Below are 23007 nucleotides of genomic sequence, written 5' to 3'. Positions count from 1 at the left end.
ATCACCTGCTTCTCTTCCAGTTGTGTCCTGCTAGCTTGGACTAGTTAGGAAGTCTGTCTGATAAATACAATTCATAGGGGAGATGAATAAATAAAACAAAGGCAAAGCAAAGAATACTTGTTTATTGTTGGTTAATTTGTGAGAGACCCAGATGATAAAGGGTGGCTGAGGTGGAAAGTTGTCTAGAGGTGACCAAGTGTTTCAAAGGAAGGTGACAAATAGCTATTTGCAGATATAGATGCAGCTCTCTTTTCTAGAAACAGCCTGTCTGTAAGTCAAGTGAGCTAAAGTCCATGAGTCCATACATGAGCTGCTGGCCCACCTGAGTCCACAGACTCTAAAATGATAGCTCGCCTTGCTCTTTGCTCCACAAAAAGTGTAAATAGTTGCTGATCTCAACGTGGTTGATTTCTCTCTTTTCTCCACGATGACTTATACAATAAGGAAGGAAGGAAGAGAAGGTTTTCTTAGTCTGCCATCTTGGATGATATTCCAAACCAACTCTGGGTAGCAGAAGTTCCCCAAGACTGGGGACGGGGGCGCTGCTTGTCTCTTTGGGATCTCCTTGGAATGCATAGCTGTTGGTTAGTTTTTTAGGCTGCTGATTAGGATCCTGGTGGTCCTTTTCCATGTTAGAAACATTTCTCCCACCTCTATCCAAGAGATTTCCATAATTTATCTGGCTACCCTTCTCAGTTCCCTTTATGGAACCTTAAGGGAGGCCCAATAGAGAAAGATTATAAACATATTGTTCTAATGGGCCTCAGGGGTATGAGCAGAGGTCCCATGTATTCAGGCTCCCCTATAACCCTGTAACCCATGGCCCCTGTATTTGGAAACTCCTGTCCTAGAGGGTCACCTGTGCTATGGCCCTTGTGGCATATGCCCCATTAGCAGCCAGTGAGTGCACATCTCCTTCCCTGGACAGCTGGACCTTCCACATTCTGCTTCCTCTTCTGACTTGCTGCTCCAGACCCTCTCTCACCCATATCTCAGGTCACAGTGAAGTAACTTTGCATTTCTACTTAAAGTCTTTACATTTACATGTGCATTTTATGCTAAACTTTATTGAAATACAATGTACCTACAGAAAAAGATCACAAATGATCAGTGAAGTATCACAGTGTGAACACAGCAACGTGACCTGCAGTCAGATCAAGACAACACCATCAGACCCCAAAATTCCCTTTGTGCCTCCTTATCGTTCTCACCAGGATAATCACTATCCTGACTCTGAATACCATTGGTTAGTTTCATTTGTTCTTAAATTCTGTGTAAGTGGCTCTAGACTCATAGTTCCTTTTAGTTAGAGTGTATTGGACAGGAAATGTTAATATCAGAAAAAGCTCTTGCTGATTAAAGGATCTTCATCCTCAGCAATAAAGTCAAGTTTGTGGTTTATGGGGGGTTATTATTACCACACAAGTAAATTTGGCGTTCATAGAAATCAATTCTGATTTTTTGAAAGGTTTATCCAAATATATCATCTTTTTAATGTTACTCATTTATTAGATCCTTTATCCTATGATTTGCTTAAACCCTTAAATAAATTGCACTTTAAAGGATTATAAATAATCCATTTAAAAATTCAAGTACACACATCAGTGTTGGTTACTATGCAGAGAGAATGTCATTGTGTATAGTTTCATTTAATCTGTGATACATGTTCAGCTGTATTTTTTATTAAAATAAACCATAAAAAAAAAATTCTGTGTAAGTGGGATCATACAGTACGCCCTCCTTTGGATCTGGCTTCCTTTGCCAGTGGTGTGTGCGAACATGCACACGTATGTGTGATAGCTATATAGTATTACTGTATATGAATATACCACAATTTATTTATCTTTTGGCATACTAATAGTTATTTGGCTTGTTTCTAGTTTTATTGTGTATTTATTGATTTAGGTTTTAAATTAAAATTTTTTTCTTTTGTATTTTTAAAATTTCAGTATGGTTAACACAGTGTTATATTAGTTTCAGATATGCAATATACACAATAATTCATCACAATAAGAATACTCTTAATCCCTTTTATCTATCCTACCCATCCCCCCACTCACCTTTCCTCTGGTAACCACTAGAGTCTGTTTTTTTTCTCTCTTTTTTTCATTTGTTTTGTTTCTTGAATTCCACATGAATTAAATCATATAGTATTTGTCTTTCTCTGATGGACCTATTTCACTTAGCATTTTATCCCCTAGATCATCCATGTCCTATGTCCTTGCAAATGGCAAGATGTCATTCTTTTTTATGGCTGAGTAATTATCTATCTATCTATCCATCCATCCATCCATCCATCCACACCACACACCAGCTCTTCTTTTTTTCATTCATCTGTGGTTGAATAAACTTAAGGGTACATATGTTTTTTCAAATCAGTGTTTTCATATTCTTTGGGTAAATATCCAGTAGTGGAATTACTGGGTCATATGGTAATTCTATTTCTTATTTTTTTGAGGGGCCTCCACAGTTTTCGACAGTGGCTGCACCAGCGTGCAGTCCCATCAATAGTACACAAGGTTTCTTTTCTCTCTACATCCTCTCAAACATGTGTTGTTTCTTGTGTTTTTTATTTTAGCCATTCTGACAGGTGTGAAGTGTGGTTTTGATTTGTATTTCTCTGATGATGTGTGATGTTGAGCATCTTTTCATGTGTCTGTTGGCCAACTGTGTGTTTGCAGAAATATCTATTCGTGTTGTCTGAGCATATTTTGGTTGGATTATTTATTTTTTGGTGTTGAGTTGTAGAAGTTCGTTATATATTTCGTTTACTAACCCCTTACTGGATTTATCATTTGCAAATGTCTTCTCCCACTCAGTAAGTTGTCTTTTAGTTTTGTTGATGGTTTCCTTTGCTTTGCAAAAGCTTTTTATTTTGATGTAGTCCCGTTTTTTTTTTTTTTTTTTCTTCTTTTTTTTTTTTTTGCTTTTGTTTTCCCTGCCTTGGAACACATACCTAGACAAACGTTGCTATGGCTAATGCCAGAGACCTTACTGCCTGTATTCTCTTCTAGGATTTTTGTGGTTTGAGTTCCACCATTAATTCTTTAATCCATTCTGAGTTTATTTTTGTGTCTGGTGTGAGAAAGTGGTCTAGTTTCATTCTTTTGCATGTAGTTGTTCATTTTTCCCAGCACCATTTGTTGAAGAGGCTTTTTCCCCCATTGCATATTCTTGTTTCCTTTGTCAAAGATTAACTGACCATATAATCATGGGCTTATTTCTATACTCTCTATCTCTTCCATGGATCTGTATGTTTATTTTTGTGTGAGTACCATACTATTTTAATTACCACAGGTTTGCAATATAACTTGAAATCTGGAATTGGGATACCTCCACTTTTGTTCGTCTTTTACAAGATTGCTATGGATATTTGGGGTCTTTCATGTTTCCATACAAATATTTGGATTGCTTGTCCTAGCTCTGTGAAAAATGCTGTTGGTATTTTGATAGGGATTGCATTAAATCTGCATATTGCTTTTGGTAGTATGGACATCTTAGCAAAAGTGTTTTCCCAGTCCATGAGTATGGAATATCTCCATTTTTTGTGTGTTATCTTCAATTTCTTTCATCAATGTTTTTTAACTTTCAAAATACAGGTCTTTTGCCTCCTTGGTTTTTTTATTTTTATTTTTTTATTAAAGATTTTATTTATCCATTAGAGACAGAAACAGCGAGAGAGACAGGCAGAGAGAAGGAGACTCCACGCAGGGAGCCTGATGTGGGACTTGATCCCGGGTCCCCAGGATCACTCCCTGGGCTGAAGGCGGCGTTAAACCACTAAGCTACCAGGGCTGCCCTCCTTGGTTAAGTTTATTACTAGGTATTTAATTCTTTTTGGTGCAATAGTAAATGGGATTGTTTTCTTAATTTCTCTTTCTGCTACTTAATTTTTAGTGTATAGAAATGCAACAGATTTCTGCATATTGATTTTTGTATCCTGCTACTTTACTGAATTTGTCAATCAGTTCTACTAGTGTTTTGGTGAAAAACTGTTTTTTTCTACATATAGTATTGTGTCATCTGCAAATAGTAAAAGTTTTACTTCTTACTACTATTTTTTTTTTATACTACTTTGGATGTCTTTTATTTCTTTGTTGTCTGATTGCTGTGGCTAGGACTTGCAATACTATGTTGAATAAATGTTGTGAGAGTGGACATCTTTATCTTGTTCCTGATCTTGGGGAAAAACCCTTTTTTTCCACCATAGAGGAATCATAGTAACTGTGGATTTTTCATATATGGCCTTTATTATGTTGAGGTATGTTCTCTCTAAACCTATTTTTTTAAAATAATGAATGTATATTATACTTTGTGAAAGGGTTTTTTTTTTTTTCTGCATCTGTTGAAATGATCATATGGTTTTTATCCTTTCTTTTGTTGATATGATATATCATGCTGATTGACTTGTGAACGTGGAACCACCTTTGCATCCCAGGGTAAATCCCACTTGATTGTGGTGAATGATTTTTTTAAAAGTATTGTTGGATTCAGTTTGCTAGTGTTTTGTTGAGGATTTTTGCATCTATGTTCATCAGACTTATTGACCTATAGTCTTCTCTTTTTTATGGTATCTTTATCAGGGTGGTGCTGGCCTCACAGAGTGAATTTGAAAGTTTTCATTGCTCTTCTGTTTTTTGGAACAGTTTGAGAAGAATAGGTATTAAGTCTCTAAATATTTGGTAGAGTTCATCTGCGAAGCCATCTGGCTCTGGACTTTTATTTATTGGGGTTTGTTTGTTTGTTTTGATGATTCAATTTCATCAGTTGTTGGTAATTGGTCTGTTCAAATTTTCTATTTATTCCTGCTTCAGATTTGGGAAGTTATATGTTTCTAGGAATTTATCTACTTCTTCTGGGTTGTCCAATTTATTGTGATATTTTTCTTATAATCCTTTGTATTTCAGTGGTGTTAGTTGTTATTTCTCCTCTCATTTCTGATTGTGAGTCCTCTTTCTCTCTTTCTTTTTTTGATGAGTCTAGCTAATGACTTATTAATGTTGTTGATCTTTTCAAAGAACCAGCTCCTGGTTTCATCTGTCCTGTTGTTTTTTTAGTTTGTTTTGTTTATTTCTGCTCTACACTTTATTATTTCCTTACTTGTACTAGTTTTGGGTTTTATTTGTTCTTTTTCTAGCTCCTTAAAGTGTAAGGTTAGGTTGTTTGAGATTTTTCTTGCTTCTTGAGATAGGCCTGTATTGCTATAAACTTCCCATTCAGAACAACTTTTGCTGCATCCCAAAGATTTTGGACCATCGTGTTTTCATTTTCATTTGTCTCCATGTGTTTTAAAATTTCCTCTTTGATTTCTTTGTTGACCCATTCACTTTTGAATAGCCTGTTAATTAACCTCCATGTATTTGTTTTCTGTCCAGATTTTTTCTTGTGGTCAATTTCTAGATTTAAACATTGTGGTTGGAAAAGATGCATGCTAGGACTTCAGTGTTTTTTAATTTGTTGAGGCTTGTTTTGTGGCCTAACGTGATCTATTCTGGAGAATATTACATGAGTACTTGAAAATAAAGTGTATTTTTTGTAGTCTTAGGAAGGAATGTTCTGAATATATGTGATAGATTTATCTGGCCCAATGTGTCATTCAAAGCCACTGTTTCCTTGTTGATTTTCTGTTTGGATGATCTATCCATTGGTATAAATGGGGTGTTAAAGTCCTCTAATATTATTATATTACTATTGATTACTTCTTGTATGATTGTTAAGAGCTGTTTTATGTATTTTGGGTGCTTCTCTATTGGGTGCATATTTTTTACAATCGTCATTTCTTGTTGAATTGTTCCCTTTATGATTACATAGTGTCCTCCTTTGTTTCTTATAGTCTTTGTTTTATTTTAATTTTAATTTTTTTAATATATTTTTAAAATATTTATTTATGATAGTCACACAGAGAGAGAGAGAGAGAGGCAGAGACACAGGCAGAGGGAGAAGCAGGCTCCATGCACCGGGAGCCCGACGTGGGATTCGATCCCGGGTCTCCAGGATCGCGCCCTGGGCCAAAGGCAGGCGCCAAACCGCTGCGCCACCCAGGGATCCCTAGTCTTTGTTTTAAAGTCTATTTTGTATGTGGTGTCATATGTTACATTCTTTTAGTTAGTGAATCTCTTGATTCAGTTTTATAGATGTACTTAATTTTACTACTTTTGTGCTGCTTTTCTTACTCTTGCTTATGATCCTTTGTTTCCACTTGGAAGGTTCCCTTTAACATTTATTGTAGGACTGGCTTAGAGATGGTGAATTCCTTTAGCTTTTGTTTGTCTGGGAAACTCTTTATCACTCTTTCTATTCTGAATGATAGCCTTGCTGGAGAGAGTTTTCTTGGTTACAAGTTTTTTTTTCTTTCAGAACTGAATATATCTTGCCTCTCTCTTCTGGCCTGTAAAGTTTCTGCTGAAAATCCACTGATAGCATTATGGGATTTCCCCTGTATGTAACTTTTTTCTCTTGCTGCTTTTAAAATTCTCTCTTTATTACTACCTTTTGCCATTTTAATTACTATGTATTTTAGTATGGACCTCCTTAGATTGAATATGTTGGGGGAATCTCTGTGCCTTTTGTATCTGGATTTCTTTTTCCTTCTCCACATTCAGGAGGTTTTCAGCTATTATTTCCTCAAGTAAAATACCTGCCTCCTTTTCTTTTTTCTTCTTTTTTTGGAACACTTGCAATGTGAATATTATTACACTCCATAGCGTTGCTGAGTTCCCTTAATCTGTTCTCATTTTTATTATTCTTTTTCTTTTGTTCAGCTTGATTGCTTTCCATTACTCTGTCCTCCAGGTCACTTATCTGTTTTTCCACATCCTCTAATCTAGTCTTTATTCCCTCTAGTGTATTTTTAATTTCAGTGATTGATTTAATCTCTGACTGGTTCTTTTTAATATTTTCTGTCTCTACTGAGGGCCTCACTGAGGTCTTCTACTCATTTCTCAAGTCCAGAGAGTATCTTTATGACCATTTCTTTAAATTCACTATCAAGCATATTACTTATCTCTGTTTCACTTAGCTCTCTTGCTGGGATTTTGTCCTATTTCATTTGGGACACATTCCTCTGTCTCCTCATTTTCTCTAATTCTCTGTGTCTGTTTCTCTGTGTTAGGAAAGTCAGCTACATCTTGTGCTCTTGAAAGTAGTGGCCTTATGAAGAGGAGGTCCTGGAGTGCCTGCAGTACAATGTCCTCTGTTCACCACAATCTCAGTCTTCAGAGGTGTCTCCTGTGTGTATTGTGTGTGTCCTACTGTTGTGGCTGAGCTGTTTGCCTTTAGTCTGGTCATCTCTGATGACTCTCTTTGCCTGTTGTGGGCAGAGTTTGGTCCCTTTGTTGTTAATGAGCCAGTTTGGGCTCGAGTTGGGTCAAACCTGGCATTTACCAGAGATGCAGTGGCACTGAACTACAGGGCACTTTCCCTCTGTTGTCCCTAGGAAGGTTTTGTTCATGGGCACAGCTTACAGTCAGTCTCGATGTCTGCTGCCAGCCTACTGCTGGTGCCACTCTTGAACAGGTTTGTGTGGTTATCTTCCCTTCTCCCCAGGGCAAGAGTCACTTTGGAATGGTGCTGAACACTGTGGAGGCTGCTTGAACAATGCCATGCTTGTGCTGCTTTCAATGGACTCTTGCCAAGAGTGGGTTGGAGAGGGTGCTTGGCAGAAAAGCATGTGGGGCAGTAGGAGGCGGCACTGTTAGCAGGGTGGGTGGAGAATGTTTGCTGGTTGCACTGATTCCTGCAGGTGACTGTGTATCTAGGCTAGGGGTTGGAGGAAGGAAATGCCTAGGCCAGATCATTTGTTGGAGAATTCTCTTAAAGATCCTTGCCTCTCCAACACAAGTTCTAAGATTAGTAAGTAAATCTCCTTCCCTTATATACCCCCCCCACCCTTTTTCCCCCCAAACTGCTGCTCTATGCTGTATCTCAGCAGGGATGTTTGTTATGTTCTTTCTTTAGAGGTGGGGCTTTAATTTCCTATCACCCTCCAACTTTCCCAGGGTGGAGCCTGCTGATTTTTATAGTTCCAGGTGTTAAACACCATTGATGGTAAGAACTTGCAAAGTTAAGCCCTTCTGGTTTTCAGAGCCAAATGATATGGGGCTTTGTCCTCTGAGTGTGGGTCCCCTGTGCCTGGAGGGTCTGGTTGGGATCTGCTTCTCTCTCTTTTCCAGGCCTCTGTGTCCCTCCCTCCTATGGACAGTGTCACGCGTTAGTCTGTTTCCCAACTGCATCTCTGCCCTTCCTACCATTTTTTTTGGTGTGGCTTCTTCTCTACCTTTAGCTGTGGAGAGTCTGTTCTGCCAGTCTTTGGTTCATTTTCTGGGTTCTTTACACTGATGTGGGTGTTATCTAGGAGTGTCCAAGGGACAAGAGTTGCTTAGGATCCTCCTACCCTACCATCTTCCCTGGAAGTCCTCAGCTTGTTTCTAGTTTTAGTGATTACAGATAATACTGCTCTGAATATCCTTGTTCATGTCTTTGGGTACATGTGTTTTTAGAAAGTTGTCAGTAACTAATTGAAAAGTTGAGTTGTTGTACATTTTATTTTACTGGGCACCCTGCTCACACTATGTGAGATGTTTAGTAAGTAAGTGGAAAAGATAAGCTCTAGGATTCACAGTATCCTGCTTCTGCAACATTTTTCATGTTCATTTTAACCAACTTCAGAATAATGACCAGAAAAGGCTGGAGTGTAGAGACACAAATGGAGAAACTATCTCCTGTGTCTCATTTGGTATTTTCTTCTTTAAGGGAGAGAGAAAGTAGGATTTCAGGAGACAAAGTCACGAGCCATGTTAACATGAGCCATGTCCTTCACCATGGGACAAGGAACTATGAGGCCAATGGGAAAGGCTTACTCAGAGCTGCCTCTTGGGAACTGGCACCCTGGAATTCTTGTCCAAATGGATTCAAGTCCTATTCTAGGCCCTACAAAGGGCCAACCACATGCCACAAAGTGGCATGGCTACCATTAGACCCTGACATGCCAGGGGGGCAGCTCTTTTGGGGGAGCATGGGTGGAACATGGACAGTGTGGTGGGAGTGTCCACCTGTGTGCACACATGGCCCTTGTGCTATGGGATGAGAGCAGAGGGAGAAGGAGAGGGTGGCATGCCATGGTGCAGGGCCAGCTCACCTGTGCTGCCATATCCTGGTGTAGGACCCTAAATTTGAACCTGGCCTTTCTAGTTCATATGAGGATTGATTTATTGATTTGATCAAGATAGGAGGCTAGAACATATCTTATTTAGGGGTCTGATGGCTTGACTTATAACTTAAATAGTTACATATATGGCATGTGGACATCCATTTTTACCTTTGCCCAAGGCTTTGCAAATAGGAGATGTAGACCCACTAAAGAAAAGGTAAGGAGAGGGAGACAAGACGATAGAAGAGCAGGGGACCTCGTTTCCTCTGGTCCCTTGAATTTAGCTAGATAATTATCAAACCATCCTGAACACCTATGAATTCAACCTGAGAAGTATGAAAAGAATTGCTGGGAGTCTACAAATAGAAAAGCAACCATGTTTTGCAAGGTAGAAGGTGCAGAGAAGTGAATCTGAAGGGATATATTGGAAGATAAACAGCGAGGAAGGGAGCTTCCAGAAGCTGGCTACCAGAAAGTGGTAGAGTTGGCAAGTGCAAAATGGAATTTTTAGGGGTCTGCTCCAGTGAGAGAGGTTCCTGCCCCTGCCTGAAAGGTGCTCAGGTGGTAAAGCAGGGCAGAATCTGAGGTGGGACAGTGTGGTGTCAGGATCCCTGGGGTCACAGAAAGAACGAGGTGCCTGACCCCACAGAGTTCCCAAGCACTGGATTGGGGGAACCGGGTGCAGTCAGTGAGCTGGGGAGGGGACTCTCAGCTCGGTTTTCCATAAACTGTGAAGCAAGGCCCGTTCAGGCAGCCAGTCTGTGTGGGGGCCCAGCAAAGGGAAAAAACGCTGTGACCCTCTGCCTTCCCCTGGGAGAGGTGGCAATGGTGCCCACAGGATCTGGTGACCACTCTCCATGAGGGGGACCTGCAAATGACAGGCCACAGCAAGCCTCCTTCCTCCTCTGGGAGGATCCACGGGACAGGCCCCATGGGAGTCTGAGGGTTTGGCACACACTACAGTGAAGACTCTTCCCTGAAGTTTTGCTGAAGAGAGGGGGCTCCAGGGCTGGAGAGAGGGCATGGCCCTTTTTATTTTCATCTTCTAAAGCAGCACAGAAAGTCTTAGAGAACAAAAGCCACTTAGAGCAACCCAAGGAAGCTTACACTGGCCCCCTGGCAAGGAGTGGCGCATCTCTGCCCAGGCAAAGGCACCTGAGCATCAGCCCAGCAGGCCCCTGCCCCAGAAGAGCAGCTGAAACATCAGGTGAACATCAGCTTTACAGAGCACACAGGACTGCAAACTCCAGTGCAGGGGAAAATAATGTATAGAATTCAAGTTTTTGTTTTTTTTTTCTCTTGATTCTTTTATCTTTAATTTAAAATTTCTCTTTATTTTTTTCTTTTTCAACTAGTTTCTTATTTTATCAACTTTTTTAAAAAATCTTTTTTTAACTTTCATTTTTACATTTACATTTTATAGGTATATTCTTCATTTTTGGCTTCCTTTCACTGTGTTCAATTTTATTTTTGTGTATATATATATATACATTTTTTTTTTTTTTTGCTTTCTTTACAATTTTGGGGTATAGTATCTTTTAACAGACCAGAATATACCCAGGACCAAATGGATCACTGTTTTGTCCACTTGGGAGATTATATTCTCTACCCCTCAGCCCCCACCTTTTTTTTTTTTCTTTTCCTCTTCTTTTTTGGCTTCTGACCTCTTTGGATTCCTCTTGTGTGTATTTTGCTTGGGTTGTGGTTGATATTTTTAAATTTGTTCTCTTGTTCATCCATTCTTCTCTGGGCAAAATGATTAGAAGAAGGAATTCACTACAGAGGAAAGAACCACAGATCTAATTGGTATGGATGTAAGTAAAATGTCAGAGCTAGACTTGAGGATAATGATTATAAAAGTTACTAGTGGGGCTTGAAAAAAGCATAAAAGACACTAGAAAATCTTTTAGTGCAGAAGTAAAATCTAATCAAGGTGAAATTAAAAATGTTCTGAGATGCTGTGTAAAATGGATGTTCTAACAGCTAGGGTAAATGAGGCAGAGGAGAGAGTGACATAGAAGGCAAGATGATGGGAAGGAGGGAAGCTGAGGAAAAGAGAGAAAAACAACTAATGGATCATGAGGGGAGGCTTGGAGAAATACCATAAAGTGAAACAATATTATAATTGTTGGGATCCCAGAAGAAGAAGAGAGAGAGAGAGACAGGAGGTGTATTTGAGCAATCATAGCTGAGAACTTTCCTAGTCTAGGGAAGGAAACAGGCATTTAAATCCAAGAAGTTAAAAAAACAAACAAACAAAACCCTCAAAATCAATAAAAGTAGATCAACATCCCAACATATAATAGTGAAGCTTTCAAATTTCAGAGATAAAGAGAAAATCCTGAAAGTAACTTGAGACAAGAGGTTCTTAACCTACAGGGTTAGGAATATTAGACCGGCAGCAGATCTATCCATAGAGACCTGTCAGGCCAGAAAGGGCTGGCATGACATATTCAGGGCCCTAAATGAGAAAAACACGCAGCCAAAAATACTTTATTCAGCAAGGCTGTCATGCAGAATGGAAGGAGAGATGAAGAGCTTCCAGGACAAACAGAAACTCAAAGAATTTGTGACCACTAAACCAGCCATGCAAGAAATATTAAAGGGGATCCTGTATGTGAAGAGAGAACCCAAAAGTGACATGGACCAGAAGGAAACTGAGACAATCTACAGAAAAAGATACTTTACAGGTAATACAATGGCACTAAGCTCATACCTTTTAACAGTTACTCTGAATGTAAATAGGCTAAATGCTCCAATCAAATGACACAGAGTATCAGATTGGATAAAAAGCAAGACCCATCCATATGCTGTCTATAAGAGACTCATTTTAAACCTAAAGACACCTCCAGATTGAAAGAAAAGGGGTGAAGAACCATTTATGATGCTAATGGACATCAAAAGAAAGCTAGGGTAGCAATCCTTATATCAGATAAATTAGATTTTAAACTAAAGACTGTCCTAAGGGGTGAAGAGGGACACTATAACATATGTAAAGGGTCTATTCAACAAGATGATCTAACAATTAGAAATATTTATGCTCCTAACTTGGGAGCACCCAAATATATAAAGCAATTAATAACCAAATTAAACACATTGATAATAATACAATAATAGTAGGGGACATCAACACCTTACCCACAGCAATGAACAGATGATCTAAACAGAAGATCAATAAAGAAACAAGGGCTTTGAATGACACACTGGAACAAATGGACACCACTGATATACACAGAGGATTCCATCTTAAAGCATCAGAATGCACATTCTTCTCGAGTGTACATGGAACATTCTCCAGATAAGATCATATACTGGATCACAAATCAGGTCTCAACAGGTACCAAAAGATTGGGATTATTCCCTGAATATTTTCAGACCACAATGCTTTGAAACTTGAACTCAGTCACAAGAGGAAATTTGGAAGGAACTCAAACACTTGGAGATTAAAGAGCATCTTACTAAAAAAATGAATGGGTCAACCAGGAAATTAAAGAAGAATCTTAAAAAATCATGGAAACAAATGAAAAAGCAACTGTTCAAAACCTTTGGGATACAGCAAAGGCGGTCCTAAGAGGGAAGAACACAACAATACAAGCCTTTCTAAAAAAAATTAGAAGTCTCAAATACACAAGCTAAACTTACACCTAAAGGAGCGGAGAAAGAACAGCAAATAAAGTCTAAACCAAGCAGGATAAGAGAAATAGTAAAGATTAAAGCAGAAATCATTGAAATAGAAACCAAAAGAACAGTAGAACAGATCGATGAAACTAGAAGCTGGTTCTTTGAAAGAATGAAGTCTGGCTAGGGGTTTACTGATATCACTATCAAAAAAGAAAAGAGAAAAGACCCAATTTAATAAAATCTTGAATGAAAGAGGAGAGATCATGACCAACATCAAAGAAAGACAAGAGATCATGACCAACATCAAAGAAAGACAAATAATTTTAAGAACATATTATGAACAACCATATGCCAACAAATTAGGCAATCTGGAAGAAATGGATGCATGCCTGGAAACTTATAAACTACCAATACTGAAACAGGAAGAAATAGAAAACCTGAACAGACCCATTATCAGCAAGGAAATTGAATCAGTCCTTAAAAATCTTCCAACAAACCAGAGTCCAGGGCCAGATGGCTTCCCTGGGGAATTCTACCTAACATTTTTAAAAAAACTAATACCTATTCTTCTAAAGGTGTTTCAAAAAATAGAAAGGGAAGGAAAACTTCCAAACTCATTCTTTAAGGCCAGCATTACCTTGATCCCAAAACCAGACAAAGACCCAACCAAAAAAGGAGAATTACTGACCAATATCCCTGATGAATATGGATGCCAAAATTCTCACTGAGATACTAGCCAGTGATACTAATGTTGGATAGGATCCAACATTAAAGGGATTATTCAATAAGATCAAGTGAGATTTATTCCTGGGATGCAGGGGTGGTTCAACATTCACAAAGCAATCAACGTGATACATCATATTAATAAAAGACAAGACAAGAACCTTATGATCCTCTCAATTGAGGCAGAAATAGCCTTTGATGAAATACTGCATTCTTTCTTGATTAAAATTCCCCAGTGTAGGGATAGAGGGAATATACCTCAATATCATAGAAGCCATATACCAAAAGCCCATGGCAAATGTCATTCTCAATGATAAAAAACCGAGAGCTTTTCCCCTAAGGTCAGGAACACAACAGGGATGCCCACTCTCACCACTATTGTTCAACATAGTACTGGAATTCCTAACCTCAGCCATCAGACAACAAAAAGAGGGATGCCTGGATGTCTTAGTGGTTGGGCATCTGCCTTCGGTTCAGGTCATGATCCTGGAGTCCTGGGATTGAGTCCTACATCGGGCTCCTTGTGGGGAGCCTGCTTCTCCCTCTGCCTCTCTCTCTCTCTCTCTCTCTTTCTCTTTTTCTTTCTCATGAATAAGTAAAATCTTTAAAAAAAATAAATAAAAGGCATTCAAACTGGCAAAGAAGAAGTCAGACTCTCACTCTTTGCAGATGACATGATACTTTATCCTTTGGATAGTCCTTTGTGTTTTTCTTTTAGTTTTGTTGACTGTTTCCTTTGCTGTGCAGAAGCTTTTTATCTTGATGAAGTCCCAATAGTTCACTTTGGCTTTTGTTTCCCTTGCTTTTGGAGATGTGTCTAGCATGTGGAAAACACAAAGGATTCCACCCCCAAATTGCTAGAACTCATACAGGAATTCAGCAACATGGCAGGATATAAAAATCAATGCACAGAAATCAGTTTAATTTCTATACACTAACAGTGAGACAGAAGAAAGAGAAATTAAGGAACCTATACCATTAACAATTGTACCAAAAACCATAAGATACCTAGGAACAAACCTAACCAAAGAAGTAAAGGATCTGTACTCTAAAACCTAAAGACCACTTATGAAATTGTGGAAAACACAGAGAAATGGAAAAACATTCCGTACTCATGGATTGGAAGAATAAATATTGTGGAAATGTCTATGCTATCCAAAGCAATCTATGCATTCAGTGCAATCCTTATCAAAATATCATCAACATTTTTCACAAAGCTGGAACAAATAATAACTTGTATGGAATGAGAAAAGACTCTGAATAGCTAAAGAAATGTTAAAACCAAAGCTGGTGGCATCACAATGCAGACTTCAAGCTATATTACAAAGCTCTAATCATAAAGACAGTGTGGTGTTGGCACAAAAACAGACACATAGATCAATGCACAGAATAGAGAACCCAGAAATGGACCCTCAGCTCTATGGTCAACTTATCTTCAACAAAGTAGGAAAGAATATCTAATGTAAAAAGGACAGTCTCTTCAATAAATGGTGCTGGGAAAATTGGACAGCCATGTGCAGAAGAATGAAACTGGACCATTCTCTTATACCAGACACAAAGATAAACTCAAAATGCATGAAAGATCTAAATGTGAGACAAGAATCCATCAAAATACTAGAGGAGAACACAGGCAACAACCTCTGAGGCCACAGTAACTTCTTGCTAGACACATCTCTAAAAGCAAGGGAAACAAAAGCCAAAATGAACTATTGGGACTTCATCAAGATAAGAAGCTTTTGCACAGCAAAGGAAACAGTCAACAAAACTAAAAGACAACTACGGAATGGAAGAAGAAATCTCAAATGACATATCAGATAAAGGGCTAGTATCCAAAATCTGTAAAGAACTTATCAAACTCAACACCCCCAAAACAAATAATCCAGTCAGGATATGGGCAGAGAACACAAACATTTCTCCAAAGAAGATAGACGAATTACCAACATACACACACTGAAAAAATGCTCTACATAACTGGGCATCAGAGAAATACAAATCAAAACCACAATACCACCTCATACCAGCGAGAATGGCTAAAGTTAACAAGAGGAAACAACAAATGTTGGTGAGGATGTAGATAGAGGGGAACCCTCTTGCACTGTTGGTGGGAATGCAAGGTAGTACAGGCACTCTGGAAAACAGCATGGTGGCTCCTCAAGAAGTTAAAAATAGAGCTACCCTACCACCCAGCAATTGCACTACTAGGTATTTACTCCAAAGATACAAATGAAGTGATCCAGAGGGGCACCTGCACCCCAATGTTCATAGCAGCAATGTCCACAATAGCCAAACTATAGAACGAGCTGAGATATCTATTGACAGATGAATGAATACACACACACACACACACACACACACACAGGATCATAGGAGAACGGAGGGAAAACTGAATGGGAATTCATCAGAGAGGGAGAAAAAACCATAAGAGACTCTTGACTATAGGAAACAGTTACTGGAGGGAAGGTGGGGGGGGATGGGGTAACTGGGTAATGGGCATGAAGGAGGGCATGTGATGTGATGAGCACTGGGTGTTATGTGCAACTGATGAATTATTGAACACTACATCTGAAACTAATCATGTATTATATGTTGGCTAATTGAATTTAAAGTAAAAAAAAGGTAAAAATACCTTAATGCCTAGTTTGTAATACTCCACCCATAAAATCATTCTAGGAAGCTCTTTGGACATGGGACATTAAGTTTTACAGTGACTTGAAAGAACTATTCAAATTCAGGGTAAGGAGCCTAGGTTGCTCAATGTGTTAAATGTCCAACTCTGGCTGAGGTCAGGATCTCAGGATCATGAGATCAAGCCCCTCTTTGGGCTCCATCCTGGGAGTGGAGCCTGCTTAGAATTTTCTCTCTCTCCCTCTCCCCCTCTCCCTTTGCACCACCATCTTCCCTTACTCTAAGAAACAAAGAAATTCATGAATAAAACCAAGCCAGATTATATGCTGACTATACCTAGATTTTTCGTCCTTGAATTTTTTTCTTGGCTGTTTTTGTAAAATGATGTTTTTATTTTAAGAAAGTGTATTTGTGTCGAAAAAGTCATTGTGTCAGTCCGTTTGGACTGCTATAACAAAATACCACAGACGGGGTAGCTTATAGAGAACAAATTTATTGTTCATTTCTGGAGGCTGCGAAGTCCAAGATCAAAGGCTCCATAGTATGTTCAGTGTTGTGAGCACCCCCCCCTCCGGTTCTAAGCCGGCATCTTCTCACTGTGTCCTCACCTGGTGGAGGGGGCAAGGGAGTTGTGTGCGGAATTCTTTATAAGGTCACTAACCCATTCATGAGGGCCCCATCTTCATGACCTAAGTACCTCCCAAAGGTCCCACCTTCGATTATCATCTTTGGGGGTTAGGATTTCAACGTATGAATTAGGGGGTATATAAACATTCAGATTGTAGCAGTCATTCATCTCTCCTGGTTTATTTGTCTAGAGAAATCTAGCTGTTTGGGTCATAAGGCTGTGTCGAAGGTACAACGGACTATTTTATCATACAAACACACACACACACACACACACATACACACACTCTTGTATGTGCACTGATTTACTATAAAGGCAGATTAATTTGACACATTCTAGAGCACCACAGAGAAAAGCACATGCTCTGGAATCAGATTGCCTGGGTTTGAATCCTGGCTCTGCCACTAACTAGCCTTACGAGCTGTGTGATCTTGGGTACATTTCTTAACCTTCCTGTGCTGTAGTTTACTTCTCTGTAGAAGGAGGTGATAACAGTGCTTAAATGGAAAGATTATTATGAAGGCTAAATGGGGTGATATAGAGAGCGTTTAGAACAGTGCTTGGTACATAGTTAATATTTAATGATGGCCTTTATTTTATGTAGAATAAATTGTAGTTCTAATTCTAAGGGTGGATTTAGTTCTTCGCTTCCTTGCTTGCTGACAGCTACAGGCCTCCATGATGCAAAATGCCACAGAGGACGTCGAAGGTGACAACTCCAGCCCTTCTGGGAGCACTGGCCAGAGGGCTTCTGCAGGTGCCCACGGGGCTGAGGATGACCATGAGGAAGAGGTATGTGGGACTCAGTAGTTGACAAAGATGCCCCAGTGTGTACAGATTCTAGATGTGGGATCTCATCAAGGATGATTGTCAAATATTTAATGGCCAGTAGGGTGTGGCCACCAGCCCATCAGAAAGGATTTAGGCAGTGGAGCTGGGAGGGTCAGGAGGACCTGATCCTGTAGTTGCCGAGTCCAGGGAAGTTGGGAAGGTTGCAAGGGAGGGGGGAAAGCCTATAGGATCAACGGCTACTCGGGACACCTGAGGGGCTCAGTCAGTCAGGTGTCCCAACTCTTGATTTCAGCTCAGGTCATGATCTCAGGGTCATGATATCTTCTCTCCTTCTCCCTCTGCCTCTCCTTCACCCTAAAATAAATAAATCTTTGGGGAAAAAAGAAAAAAAAACCAGCTATTCACCAACCAATCTAGGGGTGTTTTAACATTTTAATCCAGGTGCTGGTGTATCTGTGAGTGTGGGGTGAGTACCAGCCTTCGGATCAATTGGCATAGAAGCTCCTCGATGTTAGCGAGACCTCCTTGACTCAGAACCGTGCCCCGGGAGTCAGCTGTGTTTGTTATGTGCTGTCCAATCAGTGCCCCTCAAACCAAGAGAGCTGGGCCCAACTCTAGCCCTATTGTTAAAGTCAAAGGCGGGTTATTTCTTCCCAGCCGGCCTCCCGGACAGAAGCATGCCCAGCCTGCCCAGCCGCCATCCCCCCTTTGTTTTCCTGTCTCCACCCGGGCTCTGCTGGGACTTAGCTGACCTATCTTTGTAACATTATCTGCCTCTCCTGTGAATTCATGAATTGTTCTGTGCCCTTCCCCCTCCCTGCCCATTTCTGTCCAAGGGCAGCCACTCCCCATCAGGAATGTGCTGCATTTTCCCAGATGAAGCAGGTGGCTGTTTTTATTCCACCATTGAAGTGCCTCAGATGCCTGAATGGGCTGGGGGTTTTAACTGGAGTTCTGTTCTAATCCTGGAGTGGGGATGGGGATGGGGCTCCTGTGAAGCCTGAGGGATGCTATAAGAAGCTCCATATGTGGTGTGAATTACTTAAAGAAATATGTTCATTTAAACTAATGGATGGTCAATTAGAATTAATGAAAAATCTGGATCAGATTTTTCCAACAGGATTCCAGGTACAGAGAATAACCCATATTAGTGGCTATTAATATTACTGTCTGTCCGACTTGCTGGGATGTTTTAGAATCCAGCCTGCACATCATCTGCCTCACTCTGTCCCAGCCTCTCCCATACACCCTCTCTCCTCTGTTCTCCTGCCCTCGGGATTTACCCAGTCACTGCACCTGCTGCTTCTGCAGTGAACTGGCTGCCACCGTTTGGGCCGCACATAGGTTCCTTCCCCCAAGCACCATCATGCCTGGGTCTCCCATTGCAAAGTAAATACAGGCTTGATTACATTGTCCCCTCTGACCTCTCTCCCCACCAGGTGTTGGCCAATCTCAGGGTGAAGGGCACAGTTCTCAAGACTGTCAAGTCCGCCCAAGACTTCTGCCTCTAGCTGCAGGTTTGCAGACCCCCCCCCTCCAAGACCACCGTCTCCTCAGACCAGTCAGTTACAAATTCAAGGTCCTTCACATTCCATCAGGGCCAGTAATTGGTAGAATGACTTAGAGAATTCACTAATGTGCGATCCTTATAATTAGAGTTTCATTGTAGCACATGTATACAGATCAGAAGCAGCCAGAGGAAGGGGCACCTGTGTGGAATCCGACATAGGGAGGGTTCCAAATTTCAGAATTTTGTGTCCTTAGGGAGGCATTAGTCTCCCATCATCGACATGTGGCAACATGCACGCAGAATTGCCAGCCCAGGAAGCTCACCTGAGCTCCAGTGTCTGAAGTTTCATTGGAGTTTCATTACATAGGCGTGCAATTCAGTGGTTGTGTTCCATCCCTTCCGTAGAGATGGGGCTGGAAGCACATGGGGCCAAGTCACAACCCTCTAACCACAGAAACTATCAGATGTGGTCCCAGGGGGATCACCATGAATAACAAAGACAGCTCCTTCCCATGGGAGATGTCAGAGGCATAGATCCCTGTCTTCTCTCCATGGCTCCTGACATGGTTGACCACTGGACCACCACCCCCATTCCTTCCTGGGTGTGTTTCTGACCTTGCCCACAGCCGTGTGACTCCTCCCAGTCTTTCGGCTTTTTCTTTACATCATCTGTTTCTTTCTCACCTCCAAATGAAGATGTTTGGAGCTCTTCTTTCTGTGCTTTTTCCCTTGTGTATCTTCCCAGTCTACTTCCTCCCACCACCCCTCCTCCCACAGGTGAGGTCCTAGGTATCCAGTTGCAGTCATGACTTTGCTTCTAGCCTGTCTGCCTCTCCTACTGTGTGCTGAGAGATTCTACTTGTATGGCCAACTGTGACCTGAAATGCAACATATCTGAATATGTCAACTAATCTCCTTCTCCAAGTTTCCATTTCTGTCCATGCCATTCTTTAGTGCCTCAGACTCATGCTTGCTTCAGCACATATACTAAAATAGTGCCTCAGACTCAAGAGCCTCAGAGCCCTGTATGACTCTGGCGCCTACTGGGTGAAAGACCCTTCTGTGTCCCCACAGTACTTCTGATTCTTGATTATTGTGCTTTCCATGCACATTGTCCCCACTAGACTGAGCCACTCGAGGGCTGGGGTGGTGCCAGCCAAACTGTTGCCCCCACCGTGGCAGAGCACATTTCTTCCTCCCCATCCCTGGATTAGTAAATTAATCAACCAACAGGCTCTTTTGTTATTGGCTTTGCCCTTGGGGGCCATTTTGCCACCAGGTTAATCTTCCCCCAATACTTCTTTATCCCCACCCCCATTTTCTATTCAGATACCTTTTTATGGTTCCTCATTGACTCCAGGTTATTTTTGTCAACTCTGTCCTTTCCTGAAACTTCAACGCCTGGTCTCTCCTTTCCCCTCCTCACCAGACAAGCTCCCACTTCCACCAAACTGTTCCTCCACCCCCACCCCAGAACTCACCGTCCTGATGTTCCCAATTTCCTGCCTTTTCCCTACCAGGAGTCATCTCCTTCACCAGGAATGGTCTTGCTTAGCTTTTACTTCCGGATGCCTCCCCCTCCTTCATGGCACAGTGCACATCTACCTCCTGTGATGCCTTACCAGCTGTTCTCTCTTCTTCTTTGAACTTTTTCCAGCTATTTCTGGGAAGCATTATTGCACACATACTGTGTTTCCTACTTCGTGCTGTTAACTCTCTTCCTACGAGTATATTATCTTTCTCTAGTTCAACTGGAAGTGACTTACGGTGGAGGCCATGTTTTATTCATCTGTGTATCATTAGTAATACCTTTCATATAGGGAATACTTAATGAAATTAGAATAAAAAACCCACAACCTCTCTCTTTCAGTTCAATTTTGGAGACGTCTTTGTGCATCAAGCCATCCACACCATCGAGTATTGCCTGGGCTGCATTTCAAACACAGCCTCTTACCTCCGGCTCTGGGCCCTCAGCCTGGCTCATGCACGTGAGTGAGTAGCCCTCAGGGTCACAATCAGATCTCCCCTGGGAAACAGAATCAAAGTACTTGCCTTCTTGGGTTATTTCTGGCTGTTCGTTCGTAGGAAGAAGTGACTTTTCCAGTAGGTCTGATTTTATATTCCTAGAGTGGTTACTCTCTGTATCAGTTTCCTATGGCTGCTGTAAAGAATTGCCACAAATAGCAGCGTAAAACAATTTACTATATTATAGCTCTGGAGTCCTAGAACCAAGGTGTCAGCACGACTAGGTTCCTTCTAGAAGCTCTAGGGGAAAGTCCATTTCCTTGCCATTTCTAGTTTCTAGAGGTTTCTTGCATTTCTTGGTTCTTAGGCTCATTGCTCTGACACCTGCTTCAGGCCTCATGTCTCCAGTTTCTCTGGCTCTGACTGCCCTGCCTTCCCCTTCTAAGGACCCTTGCGGTTACCTTGGATAATCCAGGATAATCTCCTTATCTCAGCATTCCTTCAATTAATCCTGTCTGCTGAATCCATTCTTAATTCCTTTTGCCATATAGCATTTTCTTGGGTTCTTAGGATTAAAATATGGCCATCTTTGGGGGATTCACTTTGAGAGAAAGCCTGTCTTAACTGTGAACACTGGGAGGAAATGGGCTGCCGATTAAGCTGACCCACTGGGGGAGGGGGGGGGCTGTGCTCACCACCTCAATGAATTCACAGCCATCTAGGGTCAAGCTAGGCCCAGTAATCCAATTTTGAAAATGATTCCATCCCCAGAGTTTACTTAAGTCTGGAATCCTGATTCTCCAAACGATTTTGTAAGATCTCTCTTTATCTCTGCCCACTTCTTTGGTCTTGTCCATTGGTAATGCCCTCAGTGCCCCAGCAGCCCCAGTCATAAGCAGTGACCACAAGGACCTGCACCAAGGCTCCTGGAGCTGCCATGCTCTTTGGGCCCCTCTGTGTGTTTACCCTACAGTCTCCTGGTCTGAAATATTCCTCTCCACCCCCCGCTTTTTTAAGTAGGCTCCATGCCTAGCATGGTGCCCAACTTGGGGGTTGAACCCATGACTCTGAGATCAAGAGTCACATGCTTAACTAACTGAGCCATCCAGGTTCCCCTATTCCTCGCTTCTTTAATTTTCTTCCCACCTGGTATCTAATTCTCCTTTAGGACTCACACAGATTGTGCCTCCCCTGGGAATCTTCCTCCCTGGTCCCCCATGTGAAGAATTCCTTTCTCTGGGTTCTGGGAGTTGTCCCATCCTAGCACGGATTGCAATTCTGTTATGATTAGCCTGTCTCCCTACTAGACTGAGCTCCTGGAAAGCAAGGTCCCTGTCTTCTATCCCTGTGTTCCCAGCATTGATCACAAGGCGTGGAACAGGGAAACCAGGCCAAAGTAGGTACTTGATGGGTAGAAAATAAAGCAATGAAAGTGAGATTGCTTGTTGATTTATAGCAGAAAGGAAGTGCTCACCATTTGTCTTCACTGCTCAGGCTGTGTTCATTTTCTTGTGGCAACTCCATTCATACACACGTACACTCTTCTGCATGCACACAGGTGCTTAGATGCATACATCATCTGCACATGAGCACCTGCATGTGTTTACTTGGGCACTGACATGCATTCATGTGAGGTGCTTAGCCAGGGACCCAAAGTGAAACTCTGAGCTTCGTGTGGTCAGTGGTGTTGATATCAGCCTTTAGCTCCGATCTCAGATGTGGTTTGGAGGGTTCAGGTCACAACTAGATAGGATAGGAGGGTCTCCTCTGGCCAGCCCATGACCATTGAGGGAGTAATTTGACTCCAGATAATCCATATGGCTCCCAGTTGCCTGGCACAGTCCACCCATTGCGTCTTTCTGGAACTTCCTGAGATGTATAGTTTGCATGAATACCTTCTGCTTCATGCTAACAAACTTGCTTGAAGAGGTAGTTTGGTAGAGTGACAACAAATACTGATTCTATTCTAGTTTCCATTCTACCAGTTTTAGCTCA

The 23007-nt window shown here is 41.2% G+C and overlaps 1 protein-coding gene across 11 annotated transcripts in view; it reads left to right on the top strand.

Moving 5' to 3' along the window:
* ATP6V0A4 (ATPase H+ transporting V0 subunit a4) overlaps window positions 1-23007 on the top strand; it is an 84523-nt gene that overhangs the window by 57919 nt on the left and 3597 nt on the right. For all 11 annotated transcript variants that reach the window (XM_077850084.1, XM_077850083.1, XM_077850075.1 and 8 more), the window contains 2 exons: window positions 17412-17537; window positions 20918-21035. In XM_077850084.1, coding sequence (XP_077706210.1) covers window positions 17412-17537; window positions 20918-21035 — 244 coding nt within the window. The remainder of the gene's footprint in view (window positions 1-17411; window positions 17538-20917; window positions 21036-23007) is intronic.

This window comes from Canis aureus, chromosome 15 (assembly GCF_053574225.1).
Source record: "Canis aureus isolate CA01 chromosome 15, VMU_Caureus_v.1.0, whole genome shotgun sequence".
NCBI classification, from domain to species: domain Eukaryota; kingdom Metazoa; phylum Chordata; class Mammalia; order Carnivora; family Canidae; genus Canis; species Canis aureus.
This window is presented reverse-complemented; position numbering and strand designations above follow the sequence as displayed.